This window comes from Notamacropus eugenii, chromosome 2 (genome assembly GCF_028372415.1).
Source record: "Notamacropus eugenii isolate mMacEug1 chromosome 2, mMacEug1.pri_v2, whole genome shotgun sequence".
NCBI lineage: Eukaryota > Metazoa > Chordata > Mammalia > Diprotodontia > Macropodidae > Notamacropus > Notamacropus eugenii.
Window position 1 is genome coordinate 305662511 of NC_092873.1, and position 15555 is coordinate 305678065.

Sequence of the window (15555 nt, forward strand, 5' to 3'; positions counted from 1 at the left end):
GAAGGAAAGTGATTTTATTGCTAGTGGTTGTGGGCAGTGCTAAGGGTAGCCCTTCTAAGGCAACATCTGATAAAACACAACACGCACACACATAATATAGTCTTTTTCTGAGAAGTCCTTCATTCTGCCAGTAGAAGAAGCTGTATTTGGTTCACAGCAGACCAATTAAATTAGTAGGCAGCCCACAAAGGAGGAAAAGTGGGGGATATCTTCTGTGGAATTCGATTCTCTGTCCAGCCACAGGCTCCCGTGTCACACGTTGCCACTTCCTAAGCATGGACACAAAATGGGAAAGGGTCAATATATGACAGCAAGTCAAGCTTGGAGAATAACAGCCACAAGGAAAGGCACATGAGGATCAGGGAGAAGGAAGAGAGAATGCAGTAGCTCCCCATCCTCACCCCTCACTGTTTTCCTGCTCCATAAGACACAAATCAGAGCCCCACTCACACAGCAGGCAGATGGCTGAGCCAGCCAGAGCAGAGACATCAGATCAAGTCGTCTTCTGCAAGGACACCATCATCACCAGAAACTGAGGCAGCTTCTAAGCAAAGGCAGGAGGGGAAATTAGGCAACATCCAACTTTAGCAGGCTGTTTCCAAAATACTGGGTTGGGCAGAACCAGGACCTCATTCAACTTTTCCAATTCAATCCCTCAGTCTGCATCAGAGAGAGGGAAGGCAGCAACCAAGGAGTTTTAGGAGGCAGGGTAGAAAATACTGTTGGCTACCTGATAAACTGAGGCATGAGAGCGTATGTGGTGTCTCTCCAGGGCTCTTCTTGGCCTCAGACAACAGGCTATCTAGAGAGGCATCTGTCTCTGTGGCCTGAGGAAGTAACAGAAAAGAGAAGATGACAGTGTTAGTAAATGAGGTGAGAGAGAAACAAACACAACATGGCCCCTACAATGTTAAATCTGAACTACAGAAATCTGTGGAAGCAGCAGCTAAGTGGCTCTGGGGAGTAAACTAAAGCACCTTTTGTCAGCTGGTGAAGTCATTTCAGCCCCAAGGAAGGCCCTCTACCACCAAGAGCCTAGGGCAGAATTGAAGGCTGTGATATGGGCTCCCCTAAGGGCACCACCCTACACCACCACTGGAGCTCACCCACCAATATATCCTGCAGCATCTCAGGAACAGCAGCATCTCCTTCTCCCATGTCTTGGGGGAGTTCAACTGCATAACCCTGGCGCACTAGTTCTAGCCCAATATCAAGATTCTGGAGGAGGGAAAAACAGAAAGTGATTAAGATGATGATTTTTTTTCTATACTAGTCATGAAAATAGGTGAGAAAGGCTAGGATGAGGAATTTGGGGAAATGAAGAGTAACCCAAAAAGTCTAAAGACCAAGGAACAGGGTACTGAGTTCTGTGCCTCACCAAGATAATCCAATGATCCTCCAGGCCTCACCTGTCCATTGCTTGTGTCATAAAGGTAGATTTCTGGCCAAGTAGAAATTCCTGTTTGCACATAGCTGGAGATCTTGGCTACCAGAGGCTTCCATTCTGCACAATGACTGAGGCGGTCAAACTCATCTAGGGCTGCTTCTTCCCATTGCTCACCTGGTGAAAAGGCAAGGGCATTAGCACTGAGAACTGGAATAAAATCAGGAGACTGCCTATCTTCTTTACAGAAGTGGTCTGACCTCCTGGAATTTCTGTTCAGTAGCCAGACAAAATATGAATTTTTCCAATATGCTATGTGGGAGTCATTCTACCCTAAGATCAAATCACATGGCTAACTTACCTGAGGGAACAATCCTTGCTAGACTACATTCTATTGCTTGGAATGGGAGGCTCAGGAAGTCACTCCTGAAGTAAAAAAAAAAAAAAGAAAGAAAACTAGTTAAGACTCTTATGACAAGTCATAAAAGTCATCTATCTAGTCTCGCAGCTTTTTGACTACTCAAAACGTGTGGGCAAATCTAACCTATTCTTAAAATTGGTTTCATTCCAAATCTCCTAATTAATGAGCTCTCCACAATCTTTCTAACTGACAGGGATGAGTTAACTGGAATGCAGATTTGATCTCTCACTATACATCCAAATATGACTGACTCTGTACTGACCTGATGGCTCTCAAGTCCTTGAGTGGGCTCTCCCCATTATCTCCAAAGTCAACAAAGTAGAGATCCAGGTTCCCGTTCTCAAGAGTACCCAGGACCCGGGCCCGATACCAGGGTCCATCTGTAGGTAAAGGTGCTGCTACAATGTCACCCATGTGCACGGTCAGATCTTCAGGCTATGTTTTCAAGTCAGAGGTAAGGAAGGGGGGAGGGCAGCAATGACAAATAGATGGGTCAGATAAGAAAAGGTGAGAGAGGAGAACAAATGACCATAGGAGTCACAGAAAACTGATTCCCAAAGGGAAAAAAAAAATACACAGAAAGGGAAAGGTGAGAGATACTCCTTTCCCTCAAGCCCTATTTTCCCCACCACCCCCTGGTCCATATTGCAACTCACTGACTGACTGTTCTCATAGTACTGGGTCATCTCGCTGACAAGCTTGTCCAGCTGTAAGCTGCGGGAGCCAATAATCTGGATCCAGAAATGGTTGGGGTTTTCAGAGGCAGACACATAGACTTCTAGATACTCGTCAGCATGGAAACTGAAGTCAGGGCTGGGGACTAAACACATTGTGGGGTTGAGGTTGGTGGCTATGACAAAACCATCCCTGGCTAGTAGATAAGGAAATAGGGCTAAGGAAGCAGTAGCTTTCAGCTTCCAAACTCCTCAAGAACAAAACAATAATTCACTGAAAAATACCGAATGAGGATTCTTATACTTTTTGTTCCTTTCCCATTATAAAACCATTGTCATGACATAATTCAGATCCCCAGTCACATTTTATATCCCTTCAGATGTTGGTCTCCTTTGGAGATTGTTACAACTCCCACAGGATGGATGTGACTTAAGACTGTGCAAGCAAGGCACAAAATAACAAGGGATTTGGATCCTAATGTCTACCCTGGACTCAGACTCCTTCCATGGACCCGGGGTTCCCCATTTACCACTCTATCCCACAACTTTCACTCATGGAAGAAAAAGCTTCCAGACCCTGGGACCCTATATATGATATATGACTACAAAGTAACAAGACTGATTCCACAAACCACGTAAGAAAAACAGTTTCATTCCTTTGTAATCATACTGCCTGCTGAATCAGAATTGTTTTTATATATAAATAAACCCAAGGTAGAGTAGAGCTCTAATTAGTTACTGGCCTTTCTGAAGAAAATCTTTAACCCTGGACTGCTAGGCTTCTAGCAAAATACTTTTAAGGTATCTTTTCTTGCCACCCCTTTGTACTTGGGAAATGGACTGCTGGAACAATTATGAGCAAATATTATTAGCTTAGCAATTTGCTATTTTCAAAGACTCATGATTCACTTCCAAGACAAAAATAAAGTCCTTTTGGTTATCTGAAACTTTCAATTATTCCTTTGAGACTTCCCCCACTGGTTAGTACAGATAACTGAGCTGTCACTGGAGATAACATACTTTCAAACTTTGGCATCTCTGGCCTGGCCTGGACTTCTGTGTTCTCCTGGCAGCTGCTGTCACCAAGCATTTTCTTGTGGGAATGTTCAGCCCGCTCTAGTCTCGGCCCAGTGGTATCTCCTCCTCCTCGGCCAGGAGTGGCAGCCATTGGAGGGAACAGCTTCTTGCTGGTGCTCATGTCCTTAGGAAAGGCTGGCTCCCCAGCACCCCCGGGCCCTGCCACATCTTCTCTCTTGACACTGATGGGCTGCTTGCGCTGGACTCTGGATTCCGCTGAATGAGCAATCCTCTTGCGAAGCTCTTCATCTTCTGAAACTTTTTCTAGGATAAGATGCTTGCCAGAAAAAGAGAAGGAATAATCAGCTCAGGTCCTGAAGTCATGAGGACAGGAAGAAGGAGCTCTTCTCACTCAGCTCCCCTTAATGCTCACCTTGGCTGCTGCCACTTCCTTCTGTGTTCCCGAGATCTTTATGAGTCGTGTTAGTAGCAATGTCCCTTCTGATTCCTTGTCACAGGTGATTTTGGCCCCAGAGCTCTTGCAGATGGCACGAATGGTTTCTCCACCTCTTCCTGCAGAAAGATACATGTAAAAATTCCTCTACTTGTCTCCTTATATTCTGCAGTAACTAGAAAGAATCAGTGGAAGACTAAATTTTCATTTCCAAACTGAGTCAAGCGCCAGGTTAATAAATGTTTGAACACTAGAAGTTATGGAACTAATAGTCCCTAAAATCTTTCCTGCCAATGTAGCGTCCAGGTAAGGAATGTTTAATTTTTTTCTTTTAATTTAAAAACTTGACGTAGATTCAATTCCTTTACTCCAAATATACCTATTTTCCTAAACCATTCAGGAAGGCTATACTCTTCACTCCTAAAATAAACCAGAATACTTTATTAGAGTGAGATAGTAGAAAGAACACTAAACAAGTTAATGAGAACTAGGTTCTAGTCCCTGCTGTGGGGCACTCATAACTCTATGACATTGGAGATGTCAATACTAAGTCTATTTACTTGTCTGTAACCCAGGGATAGTACTGGCCTTGCCTATTTACACAGAGAAGTTACGAGGTGCATGGAAAATTAGCTTATCAAAAGCAATCTGAATACTACTGAGTACTATAAAATTTTAAGATCTCTCTTAAAGTAGCACCAAGGGATAATACTTTATGGGAAAGTATGTTTTCTCCTCAAAGGTTAAGGATATATACCAGGAGCAATTTTACCTTTTCTTTAATCCTTTGTGGATCTACCACCCATGAATTTCTCTAAATCCTTTTTGAATCTATCTTGTATTTTTGGGACCATGTCTGATATAAATTGAGTAAAACTGTCTACCATCAACATCTTTTAGATATCTCTCCTTATGGAAATGACACTGACCAAAAAAAACATTTAAGATGATATGAAGATGCATGATACAGAAAGGAGGAAGCATACAGTGAGACAACAGTACCTATAATTCTGCCCACAGATCTCTGAGGTACTGAAAGCTGTTCATACACTGGGGTGTTCTCTGTCAGGATCTGATGGATTGCTGCTTTGGCTTTGCAAACCTGGACAGGAAAGCCACTGATGAGCAGCACCCGCTCCTCACCTACATCTTCTGTATCCACATCAATTCGAGCACCAGTCTGCTTCCTCAACTGCAGAAAGGACAGGGGGAGGAGAGGGAAAGTGTGGACGGCTATGGATGCAGTAGGGCTTAGGAAGAGACCCCGTGGATATGTTTGGATATGGCCAAGGTGGGAGTTTGTTTTGTTTGACTATGCATATTTGTTACAAGGGCTTTGGTTTTTCTTTTTCTTTTCTTTTTTTTTTAAAATAGGGCATGAGAAGAAGAGAACAAATCTATACCGATTAACTGAAAAAAGTTATTTTTATTAAAAGAAGAGGCCTCATGAGAACTGGTTATTGATTCTTTAATCTGAACTATGGGTGCTCTAGGAAGATGGAAGGAAGAGACAATGGCCATCTAGTCAACTCCCTGATCCAGCTCCTGACTGGAAACCTAATTAATCTTTACTTGTATTGACAGGCAATGAATAATGGCAAAATACAATTAAAAAAACAGTCAATGTTTTGTGGAGGGACAGGTCAAAGGAGTGAACAGAGTAAATAGAGGGCAGGACAGCACACAGGGAAATATAGTTAGTCTTTCACAAAATATGACTGGTATGGGAGTGTTTTGCATGACTACACATGTATAACCTATATCAAATTACTTGCCTTCTCAATGAGGGTGGGTGGGGAGGAGGGAAGGGAGAGAATGTGGAACTCAAAGCTTTAAAAATGAATGTTAAAAATTGTTTTTACATGCAACTGGGAAATAAGATATATAGGCAATGAGGTATAGAAATCTATCTTGCCCTACAGGAAAATAGAAGGGAAGGGGATAAGAGAGGGGTGGGAAGGAGGGTGACAGAAGGGAGAGCAGATTAGAGGAAGGGGTAATCAGAATACATGCTGTCCTGGGGGGGGGGAAGGGGAGAGATGGGGAGAAAATTTGAAATTCAAAATTTTGTGGAAGTGTATGTTGAAAACTGAAAATAAGTTTAATTAAAAAAAATAAGTATGAGAAAAATCCAAAAAAAAAAAGATTATTCACATTTGTAATACTTTTTTTTTAACCTTCAAGCAGATTTCTTTAAATCAATTTTATTTTATTTTCAGGTCTACATTCTCTCCATCTCCCCTGACCTCCAGGGTCACAAACTACTGTCACAAACATGTATAGTGGAACAAAACATATGCCCACATTGGTCATATAGAAAAAAAGCCTCAATTTGTATACCTGAGTCCTTCATCTCTCTATCAGGAGGTGGGTAACAGGTTTTATTTACTAGATCTCTGGAATACTGGTTGGTCACTGTTCTTGACACTGGAGTTTCTGAAGTTTTTTCAAAGTGGTTAGTCTTTACAATATTGTTGCTATTATATTTTTTAACTCACTTTACGCTGCATCAGTTCATGTAAGTCCTCCCAGGTTTCTCTGAACCATCCCTTTTATTACTTCTTACCATACTCAACCGTACTCTACCACAATCATGTATCATAACTTATTCAGCCATTCCAACTTAGAGGCAATCTGCTAGGTTTCCAATTCTTTGCCACCACAAAAAAATGCTGCTGTAGATATTTTTGTACGTACAAGTCCTTTTCCTCTCTTGGTTCTCTTTGGGACAGAGATCTAAACATTAAACACTGGGTCAGATGATAAAAGTTTAAAAGATTTTTGGGATATTTCCAAATTGCTTTTCAACTGGGTTGGCTCAGTTCACAGTTCTACCAATGGTACATTAATGTACCTGTTTACTCCAGAATTCCTCTGACATTTGTTATTTTTCTTTTTTTGGTCAACCTTGCCAATCTGATAGGTATGAAGTAAAACCTCAGGGTAGTTTTAATTTGTATTTCTCTAATTATTAGAGTTTTAGAGCATTTTTTTCATGTAGTTATTTTTAGCTTGGATTTCTTCTGAAAATTTCATATCCCTTGACCATTTGTCAGTTGGAGAATGGTGCATTATTCTTATCACAAATCAATTCCATGAAACCTTTCTAAAATGATAAGTAGTATCTAATTAAAACTATCTGTAATGGAGATAAGCTTCTATTAAGATCAGGGGTGAAGAAGGGACCTTCATTATTGTCACTATTATTCAATATTATGCTAGAAATTATAGCTATAGCAATAAGGGAAGAAAAAGAAATGGAAAGAATTAGAAAAGGCAATGAAGAACCCAAACTATCACTCTTTACAGATGATATAATGGCATCCCAGAAAATCAACTAAAAAACTAGTTGAAATAATTAATAATAATAAAGAACCTTAGCAAAGTTGAAGGACAAAAATAAACCCCACATTAATCATCAGCATTTCTATATGTTACCAACAAAGTCTAGCAGCATGAGATATAAAGAAAAATTCTATTTAAAATAACTGCAGACAATAAAAAATACTTGGGAGTCTACCTGACACCCAGGAACTATAAGAACACAATTACAAAATACTTTTCACACAAATAAAATCAGATCTTAACAATTGGAAATATACTAATTTTTCATGGACAGGCTGAGCCAATATAATAAAAATGGCAATTCTACCTAAATTAATTTATTCAGTGCCATACAAAACTACCAAAAATTACAGTTGGAAAAAAATAATACAAAATTCGTCTGGAAGAATAAAAGTCAAGAATATGGAGAGAATCAATGGGAAAAATGTGAAGGAAGGCAGCTTAGCTGTATCAGATCTCAAGCTGTATTACAAAGCAGCAACCATCAAAACAATCTGGTACTGGCTAAGAAATCAGATGAGCAGATCAGTGAAATAGATTAGGTACACATTACACAATAGTTAATGACCACAGTAAATCGAGTGTTTGATAAACCCAAAGATCCAAGCTTTTGAAATAAGAACTCACTATCTGACAAAAATTTCTGGGAAAACTGGAAAGCATTTTGGCAGAAACTTAGGTATAGACCAACATCTCACACCATATACCCAGTTAAAGTCAAAATGCATCCATGATTTAGACAAAAAGGATGATACCATAAGTAAATTAGGAGGGGAGGCATGGGATAGTTTATCTGTCAGATCTGTAGATAAGGGAAGAATTTATGAGCACACAAGAGATACAGAACATTATACGATATAAAATAGATAATTTTCATTACATTAAATTAAAAAAAAAAGTTTTGCACAAACAAAACCAAAGCAGTCAAGATTAGAAGAAAAGCAAAAAATGGGGGAAAAATTTACAGTAAGTTTCTCTGCTATAGGCTTCAGTTCTCAAATATACAGAGAACTGAGTCAAATTTATAAGAATCACAAGAGAATATGAACTGGCAGTTTCAGTTGAAGAAATCATAGCCATTTATAGTCATATAAAAATGCTCTAAATCACTATTGGTTAGAGAAATGCAAATTGAAATAATTCTAAGGTACCAACTCACACCGATCAGATTGGCTAATATTAACGAAAAGGAAAATGATAAATATTGGAAGGGCTGTGGGAAAACTGGGACACTAAAGCACTGTTGGTGGAGTTTTGAACTTATCCAATCATTCTGGAGAACAATTTGGAACTATACCCACAAGGCTATGCTGTACATACCCTTTGATCCAGTAACACCACTGCTAGGTCTATATTCCAAAGAGATTAAAAAAAAAGGAACCAATAAGTACAAAAATATTTAAAGCAGCTCTTTTGGTGGTGGCAAAGAATTAGACATTGAGGGGATTCCTATCAACTGAAGAATGGCTGAATAAGCTGTGGTATATGATTGTGATGGAACACTATTGTGCTATAAGAAATGATGAACAGGATGCTTTCAGAAAGACCTGGAAAGACTTACATAAACTGATGCAAAGTGAAGTGAGCAGAACCAGGACAACATTATACACAGTAACACCACTACCTGTGAATGACTTAAGCTATTCTCAGCAATACAATGATCTAAGACAATTCTAAAGGACTCTTAATGAAAAACGCTATCCACTTCCTGAGAAAGACTTCATGGAGTCTGAATGCATACATTTCCCAAATTTTAAAAATTATTCTTGTTATTTTTTTTGGGAGTGGTGGTGGTGTCTGTGTTTTCTTTCACAACATAACTAAGATGGAAATATTTTGCATGACTGTGCATATATAACGTATATCAATTTGCTGACCATCTCAACAAGGGGGGAGAAGGAGGGAGACAGAATTTGGAACTCAAAATTAAAAATAAAATGAATATTAAAACTTTTTTACATGTATTTGGAAAAAAATGAAATCTGCATCAGAGAAACTTGCACAGATTCCCCACATCCCAACCCCATTTGTGGAGCAATTTTATTTTCTTAATTATTACCTGGATTAGGGAGATATGGTAAATTGCTTTCCCAATTTTCTGACAAAAGAGGAAGGTGACTTATATGTATGCGGGATAACAGGGAAAATCATCCAGTCAAGAACTTAATATTTATGGTAAACTACCTACAAAGTAAATTTCTGAATGATTGAGTTGCTGTTTTTATCCTTTGTTTTCAAAGAGGACCATGACATCAAGATGATGACATGACTTGCAGCTGACTCTGATTTGAGTGAGGGAGGGCTGTGCAAGGTCACCAACCTTATTTTCTTCTCCTGAGCCCGAATAATTTAGTCCAGTTCTTGAATGTAAGACCCTTATATAGTGAAATAATGGTTAGGATGAATGTCATCTGTCATCTAAGGGGAGCAATTTAGCTCACCAAAAATGCTTTTCTTTGAAGGCAACTTATTTTATGTATGTGCACGTGAGGTTTGAGGGGAGGGGGTAAAATCCACAAACACAAAACACTCACAAAACCCAATAGACTTACCTGTTTAATATTGGCTCCTTGCCGGCCAATAATCAGCTTCACAGCCTCTTGGGGGACCCTCATCTCCACCTCAATATCATCTTCCCCAACGAATGTCAGCCGTTCTTCTACAAAATGACCAGAAGTTCTAATGCCAAAGGCTAATATAATACCCTCTGCTCCCTGATTTCTGCCTCAAACACCTGACTGTCAAAAATAAGAGGAATCAAGGGGTAAAATGGGTAAAGAAACCCAGTAATAGCAACACACAAGGTGCTTTCTGAATGGGAACTTAAAGATTATAGAAGATAAATCGGACAGACAGAATGATGCTTCACAGATGCCAAAGGAGGCAAAGCTCCCTGGGAGTCCTACAAGGAAGGTGTGCTGAGCTTCAGAGGTGCTTCTAATTCCAATCTATCTTCAATGTTACCAGGAGAGGATCCTAGAAGACAGTGACCTAGAAAGAGTCCCTACTTACCTGGATTTTCTGTTTTCATTCAGAGCGTTTTAAATTTTTACAATCCATTTAAAACTCTGAAACACAGCCCTTTAGTGAGGAGGAGGTGAATGAGAAAAGACTGACTTCTCCTCAAGGCTGAATAGGAAGGTATATATAAAAAAAATGGGGCAATTATATTTACATGTACACATGAACAGATAGATATAAGACCAAAAGCCATTCCCCAAAAGAGTAAGTAGTCAAAGGATATAAACAAACATCTCAAAAGAAGAATTGCAAACTATTAACAATCACAAAGAAGAATGCTCCAAATCACTAATAATGAGAGAGATGCAAATCAAAACAACCAATAGGTTTTATCTTCTATCCAGTATATTGGCAAAGATGAAAAAAGATGGGAATACTTCATCTTGAAGGGGTTGCAGGAAGATAGGCACCCTAGTGCATTATTGGTGGAGCGGTGAATCAGTACAACTGTTTTAGAAAAGAATTTGTGAGTATGCAAATAAAATGACTAAAACTGTCCATAACCTTTGACCTAGAGATTCTAGTACTAGGCTTATACCCCACAGAGTCGGGGGTATAATAAGAACCCATATACACCAAAATATTTATAGTAGCATTTTTTTTTGTGGTGGCAAAGAATTCAAAATAAAGTACATATTCATCATCTGGGGAATGGCTAAACAAACTGTGATGTATGAATGGGATAGAATGGAATATTACTGTGCTGTAAGAAATTATGTGTGTGATGAATACAGAAAAGCATGGAAAGATCTACATGAGCTGATGCAGAGTGAAGTAAGCAGAGCAAACAAAACAATACACCCAAAGACTAAAACAATATAAATGGAAAAAACCAAAAAAATTCAAAAGTGAATGTTGCAAAATTACAAAGAACAAATATGACTTGAAAGAAGAGCTGGGAGGTGCAGAAGTATTGTACATTGCAAATATTTTCTGACTTTTTCAATGTATCAAACTGTTATGCTGGGTTTCTTCCCCCTCTTTTTCTTTTTTGTCTTAAATATCATTAGTCGTATGGGCTACTCTGGGGCAGGGAGGCATACTGTGGGAAATTACGGTGATATGAAAAAAAAGACATCAATAAAAACTTATTTTAAAAAAGAACCCACTACAATTTTAATGCTGCTTCCCTACTTAGATCAATAAAGCTCTTAGAAAAAGACATAAATTGGTATTACAGTCTACAGACTAGTGGTTAGAGGAAGAGTTGTGGTAACAAAAAGGAACAGTGTCTACAGTGCTACTGAAGTGCAGCCAGTTGGCAAAGACCCCTTGTGTTATTCTAGTTGTAATACAATAAATTGTCAAGTCTAAAATATTTATTTTACTTCAGATTAGTGAAGTATGTCAGTTTCTAAAACTTTCCATCATCTATATACACATGCACAAAAATACGTACCTCGACTTTCTCTATACCTCCGGTAGAGGATATAAGCAACAGTCAGGCTGGCTGGAATTCCAAGGCCCAGTGCTATTTTCTGAATGGTTGACAGGTTTGTCCAAGAAGACCATTCAGTGGACATTTTCTCCGGAGTTCTAGCCTGCATTCTGAAGCATGTGAAGGGAAACAAAGGAAGCTTTCAACCAAAACTTATGTGTGAATAGCAACACTTTTGCCCAAATTCCAAGTACCAATGCCCAGGTGAGAAACCTTCCTCATATGGGATAAGGAACTGAAAGTCTCAAGTAAAAAGAAACTTAATTTGTCTTTTTCCTGCCTAATCCTTGAAAAATACACATTCAAACTCATGAGATTTAAAAACAATGAACAAACTAGTTTGGCTGGAGCTTAGATGATAAAAAACAAAAGTAACATGAGTTAAAAGTAGGATGGCATCAGATTATGGAGGACTTTGAAAGTCACTAAGGAGTTTAATTTGCAGCAGTAGTAAACCAAAAAAGGTTATTGAATAAGAGAGTATCTGGGTAACAATATTTATGAAATTTGCAAAGTGCTTTACATCTACAGATGATTCTCATTTGACTTTTACAACTCCGAGTTAAGTGCTACAGATATTATCCTTATTTTGTAAAGAAATAAACTGAGACTAGGAATGGTTAAATGACTTGCCCAGGATCACACAATTGGTTAAGTGTATGAGGTGGGATTCAAATTCAAGTCTTTGTCCCAAGTCCACGGCTTTTCCAACTGTGCCATGATGACATCAGGGCTAAGATTTAGGAAAACTGCTCTGCATTGTATACAGGATGAACTGGATTGTAAAGTTTGGTATGGGTCTTCTGACCTTTCCATTCAACTAAAACTGTTCTCTCCAAGGTCACAATCTCTAGTCATGAAATCAAATGGCCTTTCCTCAGCCATTATCCTTTCTGAAGTCTTTGTAGTATTTGAAATTACCCACGAATTTCAGCTCCTGATTATTCTCTCCTGTCTAAATAATTCCTCTCAGTTCCATGGTAAGATCATGAACATCCTAGCCCTTATGTGTGAGTATACCTTGGGACTCTGTCCTGGGCTCCCTTCTCTTGTCTTTCTCACCATCTCAGTGATTCCATCAGTTCCCACCATTTCAACTCTCACCTCTCTGCAGATAACTCCCAAACAAATGTTTCCAACCAGATATTGCTACCTAGAAGTCATCTTTCTTCCTAAACCTATGCTTCCCAACTCCCCTATTTCTATCACTCTTCCAGTCACTCAGCCCTGCAATCTCAGAATCACATTGGAGTATTCCCTATTCTTAGTAGCAGCTGGTGGTACAATGGGACAGAGAGCTGGGCTGGGAGTCAGGAAGATCTGAGTTCAAATCTTGGCTCAGGCGCTTATTAGTTATGTGGCAATAAACACATTCACACGACCTCTATTAGCCTCAGTTTTCCTCAAGTATATAATGGGAGTAACAGCATCTACCTCTCAGGTTTGTTGAGGATCAAATGAGATATTTGTGAAATGCTTAGAACAGTGTCTGGCACATAATAGGTGATACATATAAATGCTTGTTCCCTACCTTTTTCAACCCATATCCATTAAGTTGCCAAGTCTGGTTGAGTCTAACTCCAGAACACCTCCCCTATCTGTCCCCTTCTCTCTACTTTTCGACCACTCTAGTTCAGCAGGCCCTCACCACTTCTCACCTGGATGACTGCTACAGCACCCAACTGGTGTCCCTGACTCTAGGCTCTCTCCTCATCCATCGTCTGCACAGCTACCACAGTGACAGTCCTAAAGCACAGGTCTGACTACATTCCCCAGCTCTAGAAGTTTCAGTGGCTCTTTACTGCCTTTGGGTTAAACCACAAACTCCTCTCTTCCGCAATATTAAGTCCTTCATAATTAGGTTTATTTCCCCAGGATGATCTTATTATTTCCTTTTATTAGAGCCTTTAAAAAAAAAAAGCTTACTTTTTTTGGTTCTTGGACAGGCAGTAAAAGGGAGAGAGGGAAGAGGCTTTACATGTAATATGGCTTCATGTTCTTGTGTTAAGAAGAGTATATTCAAGGTTGTTCTATTAACTTGAATAATCAAGACAATCGAAATCAGTTAGTCAACTGAAGAGCCTTCTACCAATTCAGGCAGTTTTGTGAGGCTGCAAAATACAATTTGTGTTTTACTATTACCAGTGAATCAAAAGGTATTTTCCCACTGGGTATGCTCATATATGGGAAGAAAAGCCTTTAGTTCATATGACTACTGGCACTAAAATGCAATTTAAATACTGAAAAAGGAAATATGGTTCAGTCCTAGTGATGCTAAAAATATGGATGAAAACAAAATCTACTCAAATAAAATGTCGGTTTTGAATGTGCTCTTCTCTAAAAGAGAAGATAGGAGAATTCCTATTTCAGAGGCAAGAGCAGCAGTACTGCCACTGCAACAACCAAGAAGACTGAAGTAAATCTGGAAGACCAGACAAAGCACTGGACTTGGAACTGCAGGACCTGGATTCAAGTCCTTAATCCAGTTTTGTGTAAGTGACCTTACTTAGGCCGGTCTGGGTCTCAGTTTCCTGATCTATAAAATGAGGGAGCTGGACTACCTACCTGACTTCTAATTTCCCTTTCAGTTCCAGATGTTTGATTCTATGACTAGATGTTTCCCACTTCTGCTCTTAGGAATAAGAATTCTCCCTTACTCTTAGTTTAAAATTACACGCAGACTTCCATATTTTTGGCAATTCACTGAAGAGTTTGTACAACTAGTGTGTTCATGAAGCTTTTAACAACAACATTGTCCAGCCTGGCTCCCATTCCTTCCTCCCCACCAAGAAATATCCCAAACCTTTACTACTGTCTACTGAGTTTGCAGCTTTTTCCTATGGTAAATTTGCAAGCCCACTCATACTTTGGAGGATCCAAGTAATTTCTGGTAAATTTACTCTGGCAAGGAGACCTTGACTGGATTGAAGTTTATGTGCATATAATTTTATGATTACAAAATTTCTGTCTCAAATTACTGTGTATAAAAGTGAGTTTTTCTTTGAAAATAGAAAACTTTTCAGATCCAGCGAAGCCAGGTAGGCTTTTCTTCAAAACATAAAGTATTACCTGATTTTAATTTTGAGGCCTTATTTAAATAACAATAATGGGCTTTGGAGAAACTCAAGGCAAAAAAAAGATCATTCTTAAGAGAGAAAGGTTCTCTTTGAACAAGTCTCAATACTTCATCAGTCATTTACACAGTGTAAATATTATTTATGTTAGGTTTATGTTATTTTTCTTAAGAGTACTTTGTAAGTTTTTCATAGAGCCCAAAGTTCCTCTACTATATTAATGTATATAATACTGATTCAGTTAAAGTGGCTTTATTCATAGATTCTAAATGCTTAGTCAAAACAATAGCTTGGAACAACAGTATATACTAAGATTTCTCTCTTAGTTTTCTATTTTAAACTACATAACTTTAAATAACAAATGCTGTATTTTCCATTTGAGCTGTCACTCCTTAAATTTTAAGGCAAGCAACCTACCATATGTACACAAACTAGCTCAATCAGCACCCTAGCAACAGTTTGATCTAAATGACAATCCTCTTTTCGCTGCATTCTAAAATTCATGGCTGTGGGTTTTTACGTAACTGGTTACTATGCTCAATATATCTTGTTTGAGTTTGCATGTTGTCTCCCCCATTAGACTGTGAACACCTTGAGAGGAGGGGCTGTTTTATGCCTTGCTTTGCATCCTCAGTACTTAGTAAACGCTAGTTGACTAAGGAAGGACATGCCAGCTCTAAGGGTCAATTACAGTTATCTATCTCAGGCAGTCCAGAAGGGAATGCAC

At 38.9% G+C, this 15555-nt stretch overlaps 1 protein-coding gene across 9 annotated transcripts in view; it reads right to left on the reverse strand.

Annotated features, from left to right (window-relative positions):
* The window catches only part of TDRKH (tudor and KH domain containing), a 22004-nt gene continuing 6449 nt past the window's right edge, over positions 1 to 15555 (reverse strand). For 6 of the 9 annotated variants that reach the window (XM_072644844.1, XM_072644843.1, XM_072644842.1 and 3 more), the window contains 13 exons: positions 11716 to 11864; positions 9848 to 9954; positions 4953 to 5142; positions 3930 to 4069; positions 3500 to 3833; positions 2462 to 2625; positions 2068 to 2240; positions 1746 to 1810; positions 1410 to 1561; positions 1111 to 1218; positions 731 to 827; positions 451 to 544; positions 1 to 269 (listed from right to left, as the gene is read on the reverse strand). In XM_072644844.1, coding sequence (XP_072500945.1) covers positions 489 to 544; positions 731 to 827; positions 1111 to 1218; positions 1410 to 1561; positions 1746 to 1810; positions 2068 to 2240; positions 2462 to 2625; positions 3500 to 3833; positions 3930 to 4069; positions 4953 to 5142; positions 9848 to 9954; positions 11716 to 11863 — 1734 coding nt within the window. In that variant the 5' untranslated portion in view covers position 11864 and the 3' untranslated portion in view covers positions 1 to 269; positions 451 to 488. Of the gene's footprint in view, positions 270 to 401; positions 545 to 730; positions 828 to 1110; positions 1219 to 1409; positions 1562 to 1745; positions 1811 to 2067; positions 2241 to 2461; positions 2626 to 3499; positions 3834 to 3929; positions 4070 to 4952; positions 5143 to 9847; positions 9955 to 11715; positions 11865 to 15555 lie in introns of all 9 variants that reach the window. The other 3 variants (XR_011974904.1, XR_011974905.1, XM_072644846.1) reach the window with 2 other exon arrangements.